General features: G+C 31.7%; 2 protein-coding genes across 2 annotated transcripts; one reads left to right on the top strand and one right to left on the bottom strand.

Annotated features, from left to right (window-relative positions):
• The first annotated feature begins 5,647 nt into the window (after positions 1 to 5,647).
• On the top strand, positions 5,648 to 11,523 carry LOC145559893 (protein DETOXIFICATION 27-like). The gene is made up of 8 exons (XM_081621173.1): positions 5,648 to 6,096; positions 6,692 to 7,233; positions 8,077 to 8,163; positions 9,323 to 9,379; positions 10,113 to 10,351; positions 10,615 to 10,733; positions 10,835 to 10,924; positions 11,317 to 11,523. Exons 1-8 carry the CDS (start codon positions 5,746 to 5,748, stop codon positions 11,362 to 11,364), a joined length of 1,533 nt encoding a protein of 510 aa, XP_081477299.1. The 5' UTR covers positions 5,648 to 5,745; the 3' UTR covers positions 11,365 to 11,523.
• A 1,338-nt stretch (positions 11,524 to 12,861) lies between these two features.
• Positions 12,862 to 16,558, bottom strand: LOC145559902 (protein DETOXIFICATION 27-like). Its single transcript, XM_081621183.1, has 8 exons — positions 16,223 to 16,558; positions 15,274 to 15,815; positions 14,982 to 15,068; positions 14,722 to 14,778; positions 14,290 to 14,528; positions 13,245 to 13,363; positions 13,022 to 13,108; positions 12,862 to 12,909 (listed from the first exon to the last, which is right to left on the bottom strand). The coding sequence occupies exons 1-8, from the start codon at positions 16,556 to 16,558 to the stop codon at positions 12,862 to 12,864; spliced, it is 1,515 nt and encodes a 504-aa protein (XP_081477309.1).
• Between the last annotated feature and the right edge of the window lie 4,869 nt (positions 16,559 to 21,427).

Below are 21,427 nucleotides of genomic sequence, written 5' to 3'. Positions count from 1 at the left end.
TCTATCCGTATGACCGCACCTGTTTATCGGTTACATAGAATACTTAGATTTAAAAAAATAAAATAAAAATGATATTAACAGTTTCAACTATTTTTGTCATTACAGATAGTTGGATTGGAGCAGTTATCTTTAGAGTATATAAAATGGTAGCATTGTATGAAATGTATTCATGTTGGTAACTTGGTATAATGAAATGAATAGACAACAAATACAATAACTTAATAAGTCTTGTTTGAGGTGAAGTTTTGTTAATTCAATTATTTTATTGAAACACAATCTATCTGATGATAACTTTAACAATTTTTAATTAATATTAATATGTATGAAGGAAAACATTTGGGATCAATATTCATCATGAATAATATATACTACCTCTGTTTCTTATTATGTGCAACGAAGGAATATTTTATGTCTCATAAATAATACCCCTTTGTTGCACATAATATGAAACGGAGGTAGTACATATATAGTTCTACATACAAATTTCTCTTTAGTTAATTACCTATCTGTTATTACTTTACGATTAAAAGGGCATTAGTAATAATTTCGAAATCCATTTTATCTTACTCATAATAGTTTGACATTTGTCAATTTGTTGCTATTAACAAATTCAGAAGAAAGATACAACTAATCGAATCTACTACGGAGTACTTTGGGATGGAACGGCAACAAGATGATGCCTTATTGAATGGGCTTTCATGGGTTAGCCCACAATCCTTTGCCCGGCCCATGTGTTTTTAGACAGGCCATTTGATATCAGGACAACTACATGTCTAATTCTTTACACCTATAGTAATGGAAGAAATTCGTGATCTTAAGAATTTGGTACAAAGTAAATTACACAGTAATTGGTATTTAAAACGTTTCATTTACTACTGTAGTTTTAAAAATTTCTGTAGTTTTTTCACTTTTGTTTTTACTCTTTGCTTTTCCGGTTCCTCATGCTTAAAAATATGATCATTATGTCTCTTGACTCTTGTACATTGTAATACATGCTACGGCATAGAAAGAATAGAATAGACAATAAATAGACATTATTACACCGATTTACTTGTAGTAATAAATTTCCAACTTAATACTAAAAAAAGAAATATAATTAGCATTACCCTTGCTTTTTAAGAGTGTTGAGAAATATGCCTTGAATCGGTGACCGAGTTAGGTACATGATCATGTAGTCCATTGTGCACGATCGTGCAGTCAGTGTTATTATGTACTCTTCAATATATACTGTCATGTGGTTCATGGTACATAATCGTGTAGTTCCACTACTACAAGACTTGTAACATGGTCGTGTGATTCAGGGTACACGACCGTGTAGATGGGCACACTATTTGACTGCGCGATATACACGGCTGTGTGGGTCAAGGTACATGGCCGTGTGGTTTTGGTTCGTGTGGTTATTAATTGGGCTTGGCCCAAATCAGTTTTCTATTTTGGAGAGTTCTATATATACCCCTTAGGGTTACTCCAAACCGAATAAGTTGATCAGTTGAGTGATTATTCAGAAATATGAGAGTCTTTTGTGTATTTCTCATCTGTGAGATTTGAAAGAGATAACATTAGAAATCTGAGAGACAATCAATTTGTTTCTGTGATTGGTCTCAAATCTATTCTAAATCTGTAATCTGTATTCCCCAAGATCAATAAAACTATAACTCTCGCTTGTTCGTTGACGTAGCCAACATACTGTTGGTGAACCACGTAAATCTGTGTGTTATTTATTTCTTTTAAATTCATTAATTTGTTCTTTCTCACATTCGTTATAACAAAGAGGAACTCGTGTGACCGGTGAGTTTAGATTTTCCTTAAAATAATTTTGTCATCACATAATTCCATGAAAAGAGGACATCACATGTTCATATCAAAATTGTAAATTTAAAAATAGTAACTCACCTTTGCTCGACCATTGTTACTCCTCCATTTACAAATCAAGGTATGGACTATGGAGTACATGTTTGGTAATTAGGGCCTGTAAATCCACAAGTTCTACTAAAAGCTGAAAAAGTGAAAAGCATAAATGTGGGACAGAAATTTACAAAAACAACTAACCAAAATTATAACATGTTATTATTATAACAACTAGCGTGAGGAACATGAGTGTGGGTCAAAATTTGAACTGGACATTTTTTTTTGGTAATGACTTGATTTGACGGACAACGCTATGATTTAACCATATAAATAAAAACATTCAAGAAATTAAATGTACTTTATGAACTGTTCTTGTCAAGATAATTAATGTTATTTATTTTGTTGGAGTTTATAATAAGTTGCACGAGTTAAACGTGTTAATAAAAGAGAACTACGGTGATAAATTGATAATACAATCTGAAATTAGCAATTAGTAGCATGATTAGTTGGGTTTAATTGACGTACTTAAAGTAATGCCCAGATATAGCTCGTAGTAATTAATATGGCGCATATGAGGGTAACTGCTAAGCTTGCAATTAGATGATCAATGTTTTATGCTGTTCAATTTTCATTAGGGCCAGCAATTATTTTGGATCCAATCAATCACTGTACTACACCAGGCCATATTGTCTATATGGTATCTCGTATGGAGTACTCGGTAGTCCATACTAATTTCACTTGCACTACATCTTTATTACTGTTTCTATATTGTACGGAGTATAATTTTTACTTTGATCTTTATTCAATGGTTTTACCTAATAAATTAGTGCATATCTTACCACGGATTATTTGATTAATAAGATAAATAAAATACTGTATTACTTTCTTTTCTAAGTGCAACAAGCTTGACTTGTGCATAGATTTAACTTGTTTAATTGAATTTGTTAGAATATTATGTATGGGCGAGAGTTTTATCAAAGTATGAAATTAAAGGATATGAGATTAGAAATGATAGAAATGTATAAAATATTTTCATTTAGAAAAATATTACACCTAGGTTTATAATTAAGGGTTATTTTTAAAATGTACATTTAAATGCGTCATTTTGAAAAAAAATATACATCATATAAGTTTTAATTTATGATGTACATTAAACATTATTTTTGTTAGTATTTCCAAAAAAAAAATAAAAATAAATAAATAAATTATTTTTGTTAGTTAATGAATTCTCTCTATTTTTCTTCTATTATATGAGTCCTCTATATTTTTCTTTCTATTTTCCCGTACTCCAAAAATTATGAAGAAATCCGCAGTTACAAAAGTAATAAAAAAGTGAAGAGAGCTTAGTACTAGGGTTTGTTCTGATTTACTTATTGGATGAACTGAGTTGTTAATGAGAGAAAGAAATCAGGAATTGAATTGAACTGATTAGAGATAAAGTGAACTGAAATTAAGCTAAACAGAACAGGCCCTATGTATGTGGCGTAAGAGATGATTGAGTCATGAAGCTCGGTGACTGAAATTTATCTCTCGACTTTCCTAGAAGCGTATGTTGGCAAATTCTGCATCACAAAATCCAAATCAACAAAAAGACAAACGCAGACAAAAGAGACAACACAAAGCCGATCAAATATAATTAGTACGAGTACAAAACATCAGATAAAACTTGAAAGAAAAAATATACTTAAATACTTTATGTAAAAAAAAAAATAATAATTTTTTTGAACCGTATAGAAAAACTTCATGAAGACTAATAAAGCTAGTACGACATAAATTAAAAAGGGCCACAATTTGTAAACAGACAAACATTGCAAGTTTGCAACTTGTACTCACTATACTAAATTATTTATACTCAAACTCTAGCACCTCTTTTTCGACTCAACAGTCAACACATATATACACTTACCAAATTCATCATCCATGACGTCGATCTATATATTCACTTCTTGGAAATATTATACAAATTAAATTATAACATCACTTTTTAAAAATTGGGCAACATTGATGTGAACCTGTGTAATTTTGTTGAAAATTTGACTAGTTAACTAGTTTTAATAATTGTTGTAGTAGTAGAAATGTATTGTACACTTGAGTTTGGTAACGTAGTTGAATATGTGACGTGTATAGTGGTGGAAAATTGAGATTACTGTTGGTACGGAATATTTGATTGATATGGAGTATTGGACAAACTTGTTACTTATCGTTCGTTTCTAATTAATTAAATATAATGATTGAACTGACACACTTGAGATCTAGGAATATGTTTTATACTTTATCACTCCCCTTCACATGAAATACCCTTTGGACTTGAAATATGGATGCTGCACAGGCCCTCCCATATCCGGCGGGTGAATTAATTCCATTTTGAAAAGGGGTCCATTTTGAAAGAGGGATGGATGAGATTTGAACCTGTGACCTTTGTATCACGCTAACTCTGATACCATGTTAGGGGACCAATTTAAAGCTGATGGTTGAGGTTCAGGAATATGTTTTATACTCTTATCATAATCAAAATATTGTAATTATCCATAAATAGGAAGAGTTGTGTTGGTGTTTTAGAACAAGATTAAATGTAGTACAAGTATAAGATTACCATTGTAGTTTAATAAATTTGCTGATTTTAAGGTACCTTTTTTTTTTTTTTTTTTTAATTTTTTTAATATTTCGAAATTTATGTTAATAATTGCAATTCTCTTTTAAGCTTTAAGATAAGGAGAATGATTCTAGTCGGACATCAATGGCTCAACCACTCAATCTTCACTTTTTTTTTTTTTTTTTTTTTTTGGTCTAGTATTTACAAGCTGGTCACTTGAAAGTGAGGAGAATGGTCATGAATCCTTGCTGCCAGATACTTGTAGTGGGAAGAATTTTCTCCATATCCTTTATAACCTCAAAATTACAAACTAAGGGCCTGTTCTGATTGACTGAACTCAGCTGAACTGAACTAAACTGAACTGAACTTATTAATTAGTGATTTTTAACTACGGATTAGTGATATTTGATTACTTATTGATTATTTATTACTATACATATGTGTATATACAAATGTACATATTAAAATATTTACGAAAAATATACTATATAATTATAAAATTTATGGAAAATATATTAAAAACTTGAAACCTCTAAATATTTTAAACACATATACTATTTAATTTAAAAATAAAATAGTATTATGACAAAAGAACACAAAACACTTACATGTATCTATCCCATTTAAATAATTTTTTTTTTTTAAAAAAAAAATATTGTTATTATTATTATTATTATTTATTGATTATTATTATTATTATTATTTATTGTTTTGTTGTTGTTGTTGTTGTTGAAAGAATGAAATTTGGCTTTATATCATTAGCAATATTATTAGACATAAATTAAGAACTGAACTGAACTGAACTGAACCGAACTAAACTGAACTGAATTTCAACGGAAGAGAACAGACACTAAATCCCGTAACTCATTAATAATTGATATTGGCCAAAAGTCAAGTCATCACTAGATACAATTTTTCTTACTTTGTACACAATTTGATCGATTACCCCGAAAAAGTCCGATCTCAATAGTGTTTGGCATAGTTCTAAAAAATATGTGGACATGAACAACAACTTAAAATATTTTGTGAATATCCATTGCATATTGATATTATTCATGGATAATAAAATTGGAATTATAATAACCGAAAAAGGGAAATTCAAAAATTATTCTCTTGTCAATATTTTAATTATTAAAAAAATTGTATTATACAATAAAAAAGTTCAATCACGTATCCATTATATTCTCACTCATTTTTTTAAAATAATAAATTCTCTCTCCACTTGCCAACCATATCGCTTTTCTTTAAAGATTAGAAAGAAAAAAATTGGACTCTCTTACTCTCAAAACTAGTCCTTAAAAAAAATGTCCAGGGAAAATGGCTCCAAGAAATTGGATGACCAAAAAGTTCCTCTTTTGAAAAGCTACAATCCTTCAAATAATGAAGGTGATCATTTTCAATCTCCAAAGCATTTGTTACATGATTCTAATAATACTCTTGATTATTATGAAGATAACGATGATACTCTTGTAAGAAGAGTATGGGTTGAATCTAAGAAGTTATGGCACGTTGTTGGTCCTTCGATTATCGCTCGTATCGCCTCGTACACTATGTTGGTGGCTACCCAAGCTTTCGCCGGCCACCTTGGTGACCTTGAGCTTGCTGCTATCTCTATTGGGTGTAATGTCATTGTTGGGTTCGACTTTGGTCTCATGGTAATGTAAATACATGTTTAAGTGAGGTTTCATGTTATAAAATCTACATATTCATAATATAATTTTATATGTTCTAGTATAATATATATATTTAATTATTGATATCTAGTTTGTTAATAATTGAGTAGATTGATCGATTGTTGATTAGTACGGAGTACTTTATATTTTATTACTATATTTTTTGTCAATAGAAAGCAACAAAAGGTTGTACTATAGACGTGAATTAATCTAAGCTATCCTAGATTCCTAGGTTTTGTTTACCAACTAATCTGTATTTAGTTTGCATCAATCTGATAATTATAATTTCTTATGTTAATTGTTAAATATCTTTTTAAAATTGTCCAAAGATTTATGAATTTGACTATAAACTGTATTTTCTTTGGAACTGCTTGCTATGGCATACATGATGTTTAAGTGCAACAATATTGTGGGCCGGGACTTGTTTTATTAATTTATCATAGTAACAAGTTTAAATTTTCTTTATGGTTGTCTAAATTTAATGCTTGATTATTATTCAATCCAACACTTTTTTTTTTCTTGTCTAAAATTAAGTAATTTTTCCTCAAAAATGATTTTTTTTTTTTTTTTTGGACAGTTGGGTATGGCAAGTGCTTTGGAGACACTATGTGGACAAGCATATGGAGCAAAAAAGTACCACATGTTAGGAATATACATGCAAAGGTCATGGATAGTGTTATTCATATGTTGCATACTTTTGTTACCTTTGTACATATTTGCTAGTCCTATGATGAAGCTACTAGGCCAACCGGACGACGTGTCCGAAATGGCCGGAGTAGTGGCGTTATGGATGTTACCACTTCACTTCAGCTTTGCCTTTCAATTTCCACTACAAAGGTTCTTGCAATGCCAGCTTAAGGCCAACGTCGTCGCGTGGGTGTCCGTGGTGGCGTTGGTGGTGCAGTTGTTTGTGTCATGGTTGTTTGTGTCCGTGTTCAAGTGTGGCATCATTGGTGTGGCTGTTACCCAAAATTTTGGATGGTGGGTTTTGGTTTTTGGGTTGTTTGGTTACACTGCTTTTGGTGGGTGTCCTTTAACTTGGCAGGGTTTTTCTATGGAGGCTTTTTCTGGCCTTTGGGAGTTTGTTAAATTATCTACTGCTTCCGGAGTTATGCTTTGGTAATTCTCTTCCTTTTCTATTGTAAAATAACTCATATTGATGGTTCCTTAATTTGATTATTAGGCGGGTTATTACGAGTCATTAAAAAATCAGACTTATTTTGGGACACGATACAGTTGTTCCATTTGATTTGACTATTGATTAACATAAGAGTAAGTTCATTTAGATGAAGTAAATAAAATTCAGATTTTACGAATAAGATAAATTGTAAGTGCATATCAATAATTGATATAGTAGAACAAATAAAGAAATTTCACTTTCGGAAATATCTGCTATTTTTAAAAGTGATTGACTCGATAATAGATGTATGGAGTATTTCATTAATTGGTTCCATGATTTTTGTTTTTTTATTGAGTCTATAAAATCACCACAAAAATAGTATAATGTACTTTGTTAATTTTTCTCCATAACTTTTGTTTTTGATCCTAAATTTTTTAAAAGTATAATTTAATTTATATCACCTTTGTGTATTTTTCTCCATAACTTTTGTTTTTTCGAGCCTATAAAACCACCACAAAGATAACATAATCTATGTCACCTTTGTTATTTTTTCTCCAATTATTTATTAATTCAACCTCTTTTCTATTACTAATAAAAATGGAATCTAGCGTAAAGATCCAATTTTAAAACCATGTACATGAATGTTGATTAGTCTTGATGCCTTAATTAGGGGATACCATCTTAGCTATTAATTACCTTTGTCCCTAATTGGATTCTATCACATGGTAGTATGGTAATGCAAAATGAAGGGAGTTTATTTTACTACGGAGTAGTATTTTATTTTTAGCTGTTTAGATATTTTTTAAAGATCCAACTAACTTGGTGTATATTATAATCAACAGCTTGGAAAACTGGTACTACAGAGTATTGATACTGATGACTGGAAATCTGAAGAATGCTGAGATAGCCCTTGATGCATTATCAATATGGTACGATAATATCTCTATCGTTTTTATTTCTTATACACTTGTACTATTAAATATCAACATTCAGATTGTGGTGCATAATAAGTCATTTTTAATAATAATAATTTAGCATGACTTAAATTTAAAATGATATAATTGAATCTGATCTAAATATCTGAATTGACACCTCTATAATGATTAATGAATATACGCCTTTATCCGTCCTCATAAAAGAATGGATTAGTTTCCAAAACCACCACCTTTCTAGTGGACCCGTTTTTTTATATTATTTCCTCCATCCCATCCATCATACTACGGGCCTGTTCATATTTACTGAACTGAGCTGAACTGAATTGATTGGAGCTGAACTGAACTGAACAGAACTGAACTGATTGGAACTGAACTGAACTGAACTAAGTTGAAATGAATATTTTATGAGAGAGGGAAATTAAGAGCTGAACTGAACTGATTGGAGCTGAACTGAACTGAACTGATTGGAGCTGAACTGAACTGAACTGAACTGAAAATAAGTAAATATGAGCAGGCCCTACATCTTTAAGTTTTGATGAGGCAAATAAAATTGGTGAATGAGTAAGAGAAGCGAGAGTAAAGTTGTGGTCTTAAATATATATGTGATGCTTAAATTTTTGGTTGAATCTAGAATCAATTTATATACGTAGGGCCTGTTCTGATACGATTATTTTCAGTTCAGTTCAGTTCTAATAAGTTTAGTTCAGTTCAGTTCAGCTCCTAATTTTCTTCTCTTATAAAATATTTACTTTCATTCATTTCAGCTCCTAATTTTCTTCTCTTATAAAATATTTACTTTCATTCATTTCAGCTCCTAATTTTCTTCTCTTATAAAATATTTACTTCAATTCATTTCAGTTCAATTCAACTCTAATAAGTTCAGTTCAGTTCAGCTCAGCTCTAATAATTCAGTTCAATTTAGCTCAGCTCGGTCAATGAGAATAGACCGCACTATGTATAGTATATAAGTATACTATAAAGACGATTTTAAAGGATATATACTCGGAAAAAAAAAAAAAAGAGTAAATGTATGTTTGTTGACAAAAGTGGGTTGGTTCATTATTGAAGCAAATGAGGCCACCTCTTTCTTTATCATAAAAATGTGTTGTTTGAATATTGATAACACGTGAGTAATTTTGTGGTGATTTGTCAGCATGAGCATCAACGGGTGGGAGATGATGATTCCGTTTGCATTCTTTGCTGGCGCCGGGTAAGTTGCTGGCTTCTCTTTCTCGTGCTCTTTAAACTCCGCAATATTGACCCGTAACGTATTATTAAAACATTTGTGTATATTCAACTCAAAATTAATTTGATACAGTATTTAATATTTATAAGGATGGTCCATTTATCATACTAAAATCAATTTATAATAAACGCGAATGTAAGTCAAATGAAACTTTCAAATTGAATTATACTTAAATCATGACGAGTTATTAATTTTTTTTTTTTTTTTTTTTTTTTTTTTTAATTTACAAAAAGTGCAATCAATTAGCTTTTTATTAATTGATTGTTATGATAGAAATGTCATACGGAGTAGTAGACATTAGGCAAAGGTACAAGAAAGTGCAATCAATTAGCTTTCTATTATGACTCAAATGATTCTTTATTGTTTTTTACGGAATAAAAAATAAAAGTTTATGCCATCTCAAAATAAATGTCTATTTTACTAAAATCTATATGAAGTGCTCCCACTTTTTAACTAAAGATTAGTTGTTCAATATTCCATTTAATGTTCAATTTGTTACATTTTTAATAAAAATGCTCTCTTTTGATGCAATTTAAATGCAAACAAATTACTCGTATTATATTTGGTTATAATAATAGGGGTAATTAGAAATTAGTTGAGTTTGGTTATTTGTCCGAACTTATCTTACATGAACTTATTTGATGCAATAAACATCACGAGATATATTAATGCTAATATATGTGTGAAATATGAACAGAGTTAGAGTGTCAAATGAGCTAGGAGCAGGAAATGGAAAAGGAGCAAAATTTGCAACAGCAGTAGCAGTTTTGACGTCCGTTGCAATAGGGCTTTGCTTTTGGTTGCTAGTTTTGCTTTTTCATGAAAACATTGCTTATATTTTCTCCACTAGTACACCCGTTATTGAGGAGGTTAAGAAGCTCTCTATCCTCTTGGCCTTCACTATCCTCCTCAATAGTGTCCAACCCGTTCTCTCCGGTAAGTTACGAGTTCTCTACTTTGTAGCATTAAAATTTTCCTCGTCCAAATATAGTACGTTGTCAGTTGTCACATTATTGTTATGCAATCAATTAAATGTACTATGTACATATAATACATTTAATTCTCCAATGATTTATTAATATATCCTTTTTATACGTAGTAACAATAGTTGTTGCAGCTCTATAGGCAACATTTGATTGGCGATGACATACGGCCCCACCGGCGTAACATTCTTAATTTTTGGTGGCCTTTGTTTGTAGGTGTTGCGGTAGGATCAGGGTGGCAAAGCTTGGTGGCTTACATAAATCTTGGATGCTACTACTTGCTTGGTGCACCACTTGGGTTTTTGATGGGGTGGACATTTAAACAAGGAGTTATGGTAATTATTTTCCTATAATTTGACTTTTAGTTGTTTTGCTCAATGACCTATATTTTATTGGTCTTGTACTCTTGTTACTAAAAGAAAAGATTTGATTACAGGGTATATGGGCTGGAATGATATTTGGGGGAACTGCGGTTCAAACTGTGATATTAGCTATCATCACAATTCGATGCGATTGGGAGAAAGAGGTAATTAAAATTCAAAAATTCGGTTCATTAGTAGCTAAGATGGTTAGTTTAATTTATAACAAAATATAGCACTTGTAATGACTAAATTTTATTATATAGATATCACGTGAATGAGTAAAACCTTTTAAAATATGTAGGGAGTAATTTTTGAACCATAGCTTATAAGTGTACCTACTGATTATATTAAATCGACTTTATATGAAAGATCTATTAAGTATTAACAAATATCGCAGAATAATAGCCACTTAAGTTATAGATTTGAATCTAAATCGGCTGAATTCTTATAATTTTTTATATATATTTTTTAAATAATTATGAAGACAAAGTATCTATTCTTTTCTTCACTTCGATTGGATGATTCACAATTTGATCTTTCATGCTATGAATTGCAGGCTCAGAGAGCAACCTTCCATGTAGAGAAGTGGGGAGAGGGCATCTAACATCATATCGATTTGAAGCTGTAATGACGCCTAAATTGTTTTGTTTGGGAAACAATTAATTATTTTTTATAGATATAATTATGCAGGAGAAAAATGTTCCTGACTTGTAATCAAGCCAATCTTCACTGGAATAAAAATTATTGTAGTTTCACTATGCCATCTCCATGTGTACAATTGTTCCTAAGGCATTTCGCTTAGACTAGGCCCCTATTATGTTCGCTTTATTTTCATTTATTTCAGACAAACTAGTTCAAATAAATGAACTTCACTATATATTCAAGTAATATTTATATCACAAGTATGATAAGTTTAAAAAACAAGGTGTAACAAGTTCATATAAGCTGAAATAAGATCAAATAATTAAGTTACTTAAAAAAAAAATCAAATAAGTTTCGATAAGACTTGATATATTAAAATTAGGTGAACTAAATACATTTTTAATACAGTTTATAAAACTGTTAAAGATCTCAATAGTAACCTTGAGGACCAGGGGCGGACCCATGAAGGAACAAGGGGGGACCATTGTCCCCCCACTTTCGGGAAAAAAAAAACAGAGGAAAAAAAAATTTAGGAACAAAAAAAAAAAACTGGAAAAATAGTTATATAAAATTGAGTGTAAAAATAAACAAGAAGTTTGCCTTAGCTAAGTTGGTCGTGGGCTAAAATTAATATGTCAAGGGGCCCAATTTCAGGTTTACCTAGATCAGGGTTCGAATCACCCTTGTAACATCATTCTTTTTTCTTTTTTATTTTAAGTTATTTTGACTTTTACCACATAAAAAAAATAAAATTTGGCTTTTACCACTAATCACCTCTAACTAACGGATTCTGTCCACAAATTCGTTAGTGGGGCCTATCATGTCCACGTGTCACCATATTATTGGGTTTTGATAAAATAAAACCTTTTTTTTATGGAGGTGGTAAAAGTAATTAAGTTGTTTTTTAGAGGTGGTAAAAATAAAAAATTTCTTTATTTTAACCAAACCACTCGACTACTCCCTTATTCCTATTTCCCAATCACGAGGCACGAACCACCACCCACGCGACCACGAGTCACGGACTGCAGCGAGCATCTTCGGCAAATGTTTGCTAAGAAATTAACATCACAAAATAATATGGCATTCGAATCCCCCTTGTAACATCACTCCTTTTTTTTTGGGGTGTTTTATTTCAACCATACCACTCGACTACTCCCTTATTCCTATTTTCCAACAAAACCCAAATTACTTGTATTGTGTACCCGTTTTTTTTTTTTTTTAAATAGGTTGATGTTAGTTGAATTATCGAAATTGTCCCCCCATTATCAAATTTCTAGGTCCGCCACTGTTGAGGACTCTTGATAATGTGTTATACAGTACTTTATAATTAATGAAAAGCATACTAAAAACACTGTGAAGTGATTAATTACATTAATATCTTTACTAGTTACGCTGGTATTGCAGATAAAAATTCATAATTTATTTATTTTCAGACATATCACACAGTTGTAAATCATTGTTAGATTCCTTCTGCCCACTTCTTGACATGCATGCTTGCCTTCTGAGCCTGCATTAAATTGCATTAGCGGTCTAAATCAATCTTCTAATATTGCAAGAAATTTAAACTTTCCTAGGAAGAGAAGTGTTGCGATTAATATAAACAAAACACGGAGAAGTACCTCTTTTTCCCAATCACATCTTATTGTGATGATAGCTAATATTAGTGTTTGAACTGCCGTTCCCCCAATCATTCCAGCCCATATACCCTATAATCAACAAAAGAAAAAAAAAAAAAATTGTAACAAGACCATTAAATTTGGAAGAAATGAAGCATAACAAACAATGTTCATTTACAACAACAAAATCAACAACGAGATACATATGGAAATATTCATTACGTACCATGATTCCTAGCTCAAATTTCCATCCCATAAAAACTCCAAGTGGTAGACCAAGTAGATAGTAGCATCCGATATTAATGTAAGCCCCTATGCTTTGCCATCCTGATCCCACTGCAACATCTACAAGTAAAAAACGTCGAAATTAAAACATAATTTCTATTTTAGAATGTCTGAAAAAAATTGTCACCTTCACTAATATACCGGGTATTATTCTTAATGGTTTGTGTTAATTGTGTATAAATCTGCCTATATGTGTTTACAGGCGGCCCAAATTAGTTATAAATAAATGCTTTCAACAAGCCCAAATAACAATCTATCTAATGTGTGTCCACGACTCAATGGACATACAATAAGGCCATATCACTTCACCTTTTTTTTTTTACTGAATTGATCAAAATTATTTTTAGTGAACTGAAATCAATTTTACGAAATTTAAATAATAATAATAATAATATTTTTTTATTGATTTTATGTTATATTTATTCTTTAAAGTTTTTTATTTTTACTGAAATGAAATTATTTTTAAAGAATTCGCAAGATAATTTTCGCCCTTCAAAACCACATGGGTAATCAAATTACCAGGCTGATCTCCGGCACCAAGGTAAAAAGGTGATGAAGGATCAAGTTTCCCGTCGTTTTCCATTGATAATCAATCAATAGAGTAATAGAGATTAGAGCAGAGTAGCGATTAGAGTAATAGAAATTAGAGCAGAGTAGCGATTAGAGTAATAGAAATTAGAGCAGAGTAGTGATTAGAAATCAGAGATTAGAAAAAAAATTTAGGGTTTAGAGTATAGAGGCTCCGATACCATGTCAAATTGGAGTGAATAGATTTTCTGTGTATCATTAGAGTGTAAAGAAGTGTATATATACAACCTAGCAAATAGAGTAGGGCACAAGAAATAGGCCCGATAGCTATACACAATAATAGGCCCTAACAAGAATTTAAATTATTTTTGGTAAACTAAAATTATTTTTACTATTTTTTTTAAAGGTGAAGTAAACATGGCCTAAGTTGTGGCCTCAATAATGAGTAGAGAGGTTACCGGAGAGCACGGGCTGGACACTATTGAAGAGGATGGTAATGGCCAAGAGGACGGAGAGTTTCTTAACCTCCTCAACGACGGGTTGGCTAGTTGAGAAAATATAAGCCAACTTGTTATGAAAAATCAAAACAAGCAGGCAAAAGAAAAGCCCAATTGCTAAGGACGTTGTTACTGAGACTATTGTTGCAAATTTAGCTCCTTTTCCATTCCTTGCTCCTAGCTCATTTGCTACCCTTACTCTGTCCATATTTACCATACTTTCATCAACTTGTTTCGTAACAATAATTCAAAAGTTTACATAATGGATCAAAAATTAAGAAAATTAAATATGCATATAGTGCAAAAATATAAAATACAATTTTAATTTGTCAAATATTGAATACATTTTGAATTTAAGTCGGGTCAAATTTGTTAGATAGCACACGAACTTACCCAGTGCCAGCAAAGAATGCGAAAGGAATCATCATCTCCCATCCGTTGATGCTCAAGCTGGTACAATTGTACAACCATTGTATTAAATTTAACAAAACCATATGTGTTTTGTTTGTTTGTTAACATCTTATTACTTTAGGAACAACTCCAATATACGGAGCATTGAGCTTTATACACCTTTAATAAAATGTTGGACTAATTAAAAGACAAGCCTTGACATTATGACATATAATAAGACTATATGAGTACTAGAATCATACCATATAGTTAAAGCATCGAGGGCTATCTCTGCATTCTTCAGATTTCCCGTTATCAATATCAATATTCTGTAGTACCAGTTCTCCAAGCTGTTCATAATCAACATATACCAATTTTATATCTATATATTTCCTTCTATAAGAAAGCATATGAAGCTATGCAACCGACTTTACTTACATACACGTTACATTATTAGCGTAACATTTATTATACATATAAAATAAATCAGGTTAACACCTGAACAATGTAAAAAGTCAAAATGAAACGACTAGATATCAAAACAAGGATTATTACCTAATCATGACCCCGGAAGCAGAGGAAAGCTTAACAAATTCCCAAAGACCAGAAAAAGCCTCCATTGAAAAACCAGCCCAAGTAAGAGGACACCCACCCAAAGCAGTGTAACCAAACAGCCCAATAACCAAAACCCACCATCCTAAATTCTGGCTCATGGCAATACCAATTACACCACACTTGAGCACGGACACAAACAACCAAGACGTAAATAATTGCACCACCAGTGCAACCACTGAGACCCACGCCACGACACCGGCCTTAAGCTGGCACTGCAGGAACCTTTGTAACGGAAATTGAAAGGCATAGCTGAAGTGAAGTGGCAACAACCATCGGGTCACCTCCCCAGCTAACTCGGCCACGTTGTCCGGTTGGCCTAATAGTTTTAACATAGGGGAGGAAAATATGTACCACGGTAACATAAGGATGCAACATATGAATAATACTATCCATGATCTTTGAATGTATATTCCTAACATATGGTATTTTTTTGCTCCATATGCTTGTCCACAAAGCGTCTCCAATGCACTTGCCATTCCCAACTATTTAAAAAGTAGTAAACATATCAAAAAAATAAATCATTTTTGTTAGTAATATGTTACATTTTCTAAGCTTAAGAAAGAAAAAATTATAATAGTATGTGTTACATATATTATTACACTTAACTTGTATATGCGCATCATGCATTAAAATTAAAATACAAACAAAAACTCATTAATCATCATATATTTATATCGGATTTAGTTGTTCAGATCCATTTAATAGAAGTAAAATCACGAAAAATTTAGGGTATATATTTAGCAAACTGTACATCATATTTGTATTTATAATTTTATTTATTTATTTATTTTTTTAACGCCATATTCATATTAGAATACAGTAACGTCACATATATACATGCTACACATTGCATTAGACAGTATGTTAAAGTTTGTATTGTAATAATTACCATGAGTCCATAGTCGAAGCCAACAATAACATTGCAAGCAATGGAGACAGCAGCAAGCTCAAGGTCACCAAGGTGGCCGGCGAAAGCTTGACCGGCAACCAGCATAGTGTAGGCAGAGATACGAGCGATGATAGAAGGACCAACGACGTGCCATAACTTCGTGGATTCAACCCATACTCTTTTAACAAGACTTGTGTGTTCAACAAAATCATCTTCTTGATTTCCAACTTGATAATTCGGTGTAAGATTATGTTGCAATAATTGCTTAGATGATTGAATTGCTTCATTATCTGAATGATTGTAGTTTTTTAGAAAGGGAATCTTTTGTTCATCCATTTTAATTTCTTAGAGTTATTGTTATTAGATATAACTATAATTTTATGACTATATATTCCAAATTTCTAATTTCGATCCTTAAAAAATAGAAAGTGGATAGGTTATGGTGGATTGGTGGAAGGCTGGAAGCTAAGTTAATTAATTAGTTAAATGACTAAAGAGAGAACAAAATAACATTTTGTTTTTTATAAATCGATGATGAGAAAAGTATAAACTACTCATCTGATAATTTATTTTCTTTATTGTTAATATAGTCTTAATACTTGCATTAAAAAAAAAACGCAAACAAGTAAAAAAAACACGTCCTTTTGAATAGGGTAAAAAGGGTTAAAATATGAATTGCCAAAAATGAAATTAAGTGGAAGGTAAAATAAAAGAAATGCTTTGAGAAAAGTGTAAGGAATAAAAAAAACAATATACTAGCTACAAATTAAGTACGATGCATATGAAGAATTCACCATTACCCTAATTCCGTCTTTGGATTCAAAGCTTATCAGCTTTGTCCATGAATATCCTATGATATACTTAGGGCCTGTTTACATTTACTGAACTGAGCTGAGCTGAACTAAACTGATTGGAGCTAAACTGAACTGAACTAAGCTGAAATGAATATTTTGTGAGAGAGAGAAATTAAAAGCTTAACTGAACTAAACTGAACTGATAGGAGCTGAACTGAACTAAACTGGACTAAAATTAAGTAAATGTGAACATGCCCTTAGTATAAAAAAAACATAGTCATTTGAACGTTATCTTGCTTCTTGTTAGATTCAATAATTCTTTTTTTTTTTTGGCAAAGATTCAATTATTCAATTGATTGAATACATGTTTTAAATTATCAACTTTTAACTTTTTATTAATATGCAGTGAAAGATATCTATGGCTAACATGAATTTTTTAATGTTAAAAAAAAGATAGATGATTTGAACAATTGAGAATTGATGAAACAAATGGAGTACTTTCATTGTAATCATCGTATAATGATTGTTCAAACTTCAAAGTCCACTTTTACATGGAGCGTCATTCATGTCACATGTGCAAACTGCAAAATTATGGTCTTCCTAGCTAATTTAAATGAAAATAAATCATCAATTTTTTAAGTTACTTGTTTTGACTTTTTATTTATTTTTTATTTTATTTTTTACATCTAAATAAATCTTTTAGATCTCTACCATTCACAAATTTATTTTCTATAAAGTTTTGTCATGGATTAGTTAATATTAGTCCTTTTTTTCGTCTTTTTTAAGTTCACAGTTCTTTTAAATCTCGTCAACTTCTTCTTGCCTTTTTGCTTTGAATTGGGTGGTTTGATATGCCTTTTTCATTCCATTTGAGGTATTCTTATTGCTGTCATCTGACTTTATACTTCTTATTTGTTTTTTTTTTTAAATCTAGTAGTAGTTTGATTAGACGAATAATTTTAATCGTTTCCCATTAAACAAACTAATACTTTTTTTTTCACCTTAATTGCCAAATTAAAATTATATTTTGCCGACCTTAAATTATTTTTATCGATTCATATTTATTCTTTAAAGTTACCTATATAAATTGACATTTACTACCAGCCAAAGCACCATGTATCAGATTTACTGTCCGTTTAAAAAAATATTTTATATTACTACCACCCAAAATCACATAATTAAAATTTCACTACCACTTAACGGAATCCGTTAAGGTTCCGTTAAGTTTATTTTTAAAAAAAAAAAAAAAGATTTTTTTAAAAAAATTAACCCAACCACCCCTCTCCCTCAACTGTTACCCCTTCTCCCCCCTGTCGGCGACCGGCGGCCGGCGCTCAGAGCTTCGGCCGGCGCCGGTGCGAACTCACTCCCCTCCCTCTCCCCCACCCCTACGCAGCCAACGAACCCCTCCTTCCCTTTCCCTGTTCTCGCTGCCCAACCCCCACCCCAAATTGAATTACTTCCATTAATTCCGGCGTTTTCGACTTCGGTTCCTAGCACTAAAGCGTCGAAAATGGTTCGAAGAGCCATTGAAGTGATTTGATAGAAGATTTTGATTGAAATTAAATCACAATCGAAGCAATTAGGGTTTTGAAAAGGGGGGAAATTTTTGTGTGGCGATGGTGGTTTACGGTTGACGGAAATGGAGTCCAAGCATTATCTTGCATCAATGGGGGCATTCATCTTGTATCAATAGCAGCTACGTGTATTCAGCTTCAATTGATGGTCGTGCAGGGCTGCTGGTGGAGCGAAGCTTCTTGCGGTGGTGCTCGCTGCAGTGTTGCGGTGGGGGTTGAAGTGTGGGCTGGGCTTGGTGATGTTGGAGAGAGAAGGGGATCGGAGTTGTGGGTGACGGTGTGAATGGAGGGGTTGGGGCAGCAAGTACGGGAAAAGGGAGGGGGTTGGTTGCGCAGGTGGGGGAAGGGAGGGGGTGGGGTCGCGCCGGCTGGGGGAAGGGGGTGGCAGTTGAGGGGACGGGTGGCAGTGAAGTGGAGGGGTGGCCGCAAGGTGGTTGAACAGTGGCTAAACCCAAGTAACGGAAACAGTAACGGTCTTAGTCTTTGGTAGTGAAATATACATTTTAGGGATTTGAGTGGTAGCAAAATAAAATATTTTTTTAAATGGGTAGTAAATCTGATACGGGGTGCTTTCGGTGGTAGTAAATATCAATTTTTCCTTTTCTTTTTATTAAATTGGAATAACTTTTACTAAATAATATAAAGTTACCTATAAATTATTTAATACCAACGAAGTTTGTTATAGTCATATATGACTGAAGTAGTTGTAGGCCTTGTAGCTTGAAAATTTCTCTGCAACTTGCAGCCTATCAATTGTGGATGTATGATGTACAAAGACTTACAATACATGTATAAATGAAAGATAAGTAGTACAAAGACATACTTCGTATATTTTCGGAAATAAAAATAGTTTAGAAAGGAGAGAATGAAAAGGTCATTGAATATACTTGTGGAAGAAATTAATTTAGGGGAAATGAATTATATAACATTAATAAAAAAAAATGTACAAGGTAGGTCTTTTTTTGGTCAGAAAGAAAACATACATATAAAAAAAGAAATATTGAAGGAGGTAACATGTGGCATAAGTTGTTTGTGTTTCTATAAACTAGGTATATATATTTGTATGCGAAGTTTTTTTTTTTTATATTTTTTTTATTTTTTGAGACATCGTATGTGAAGAAATTAGTTTAACAATAGTGCATGAGTGTTTTTATTTTATTTTATTTTATTTTATTATTTTTATCCCCTTTTAAGTACATTTAAAATCAAAGCATGTTGTCATCTAAAATAAATTAAATTCAATGTATCAAGTAAAAGTTAAAACTTTGTTTTAATATGTGGAGCAAACTTGACGTTTTAGTATTGAGTATGAGGAGACCCTTACTACACCCACAAGGCCACAATTGCCCACAATTGAGATTTAAAGTTGCTTTTAATAGGGTATATAACCAAATTTCGAGCTATATGCCTATTTAGCAATACATATATGCATTATAACGTTTTCACCAGAAGGAAGTTTCTACAAGTGGTTTAAAATATGACTACCTTATTATTTTAATAATAAACAATATGAGCGATTCATTGTTTCACTATAAATTGGACACAATTAGTATTCTAATTTCTATAGTGCAAATATAATTTTTGAAAATGTTAATCCAACATAAAATAAATATTTAAACTATAAAAATAAGAGTAAAATTACATAAATAAAACTAAAAATTTAATTTGATAAATTAAAAAAATATTGATAATAATATTTTATAGCAAAAATAGAGTAATATAATTAATTAGTTGGATAAAAATACGTTAATTATGAACTATATAATCATTAAAATATTATGATAGTCATATTCAAACGACCACTATAGAATTTTCACCCTTAGTATGTACAGTAGATTTTAGTTTATTACGGAGTACTGTTTTTAGCTCTTCTTATGAGTTATGACAGCTAATTAGCAGTTTTTAGTAATGTATTACTCCGTACTATAAACAAAGTGTGTACCACATGACCAAAGTTCCTAACATCCTTAATCAATATCAAAATGATTTCTGATCCAATAATTTCAAAAAATTTGTCTTACTCTTATAATATAATGTAACACCCTAGAAATTCATTTCTTTTAAAATACCTGTTTTGCCCTGTTTACTAATTTAAATAGGAATATCTAAGATATTACCGCCATCGTGAAAACAGTTAAGACAATTATCAAAGATACACAGCGGAAGACTCAAAATTAAAAACCGTTTAATCAAGTCAACTCAAAAGTCAACCAAACGAAAGTAAAGTTTAAAACCCAACAAACAAAGTCAAATAAAATCAAGCTACAACTTGGAACCATTAAAGGCCCTTATTCAAAAACCGTTCCAAAACCAAACCTTTGTGTTAGTCCACATAAAATATGTAATAAATAAATAAAGCATAAAACACCTTGTAACCTAATGAAAACTAGTAAGATTCACTCTTCTCTCATGCCCCATCATGATCATGCTTCAATACCTGAAAAGTTTATCTCTACTTGTTTTCACTACTCTCCATTAGAAATGGGTCATCATAGGGCCAAGGTAAAGACATGGCCAAATACACAAACACACACAATCAGCAAAGCTGAGTACATAAGCGTAAATTAACCACACTAACATGCTTTCACCTATCAACACACACTTACCTCATTGCACCTGTTCACAAGCACACACACCAATCAATAAAACACAATGACTAGACACTAATTAATTCATTTGGCGTTGATTACGCATCGAACGGGTTTCCTCCTCCTAACCTCCCCCAAATAAATTGAGGTTAACTGACACGGGAGCTAACCGTGCCAGCGACAAAACCACTCAAAGGTGGCGGAATTCCTGCGAATAATAATAAATAAAAAGGAATATACAGCGTC

The sequence above is a fragment of the Chenopodium album genome, chromosome 1, assembly GCF_948465745.1.
Source record: "Chenopodium album chromosome 1, dcCheAlbu1.1, whole genome shotgun sequence".
Lineage (NCBI taxonomy): Eukaryota > Viridiplantae > Streptophyta > Magnoliopsida > Caryophyllales > Amaranthaceae > Chenopodium > Chenopodium album.
The sequence above is the reverse complement of the archived record's forward strand: the minus strand, read 5'-3'. Positions and strand labels throughout refer to the sequence as shown.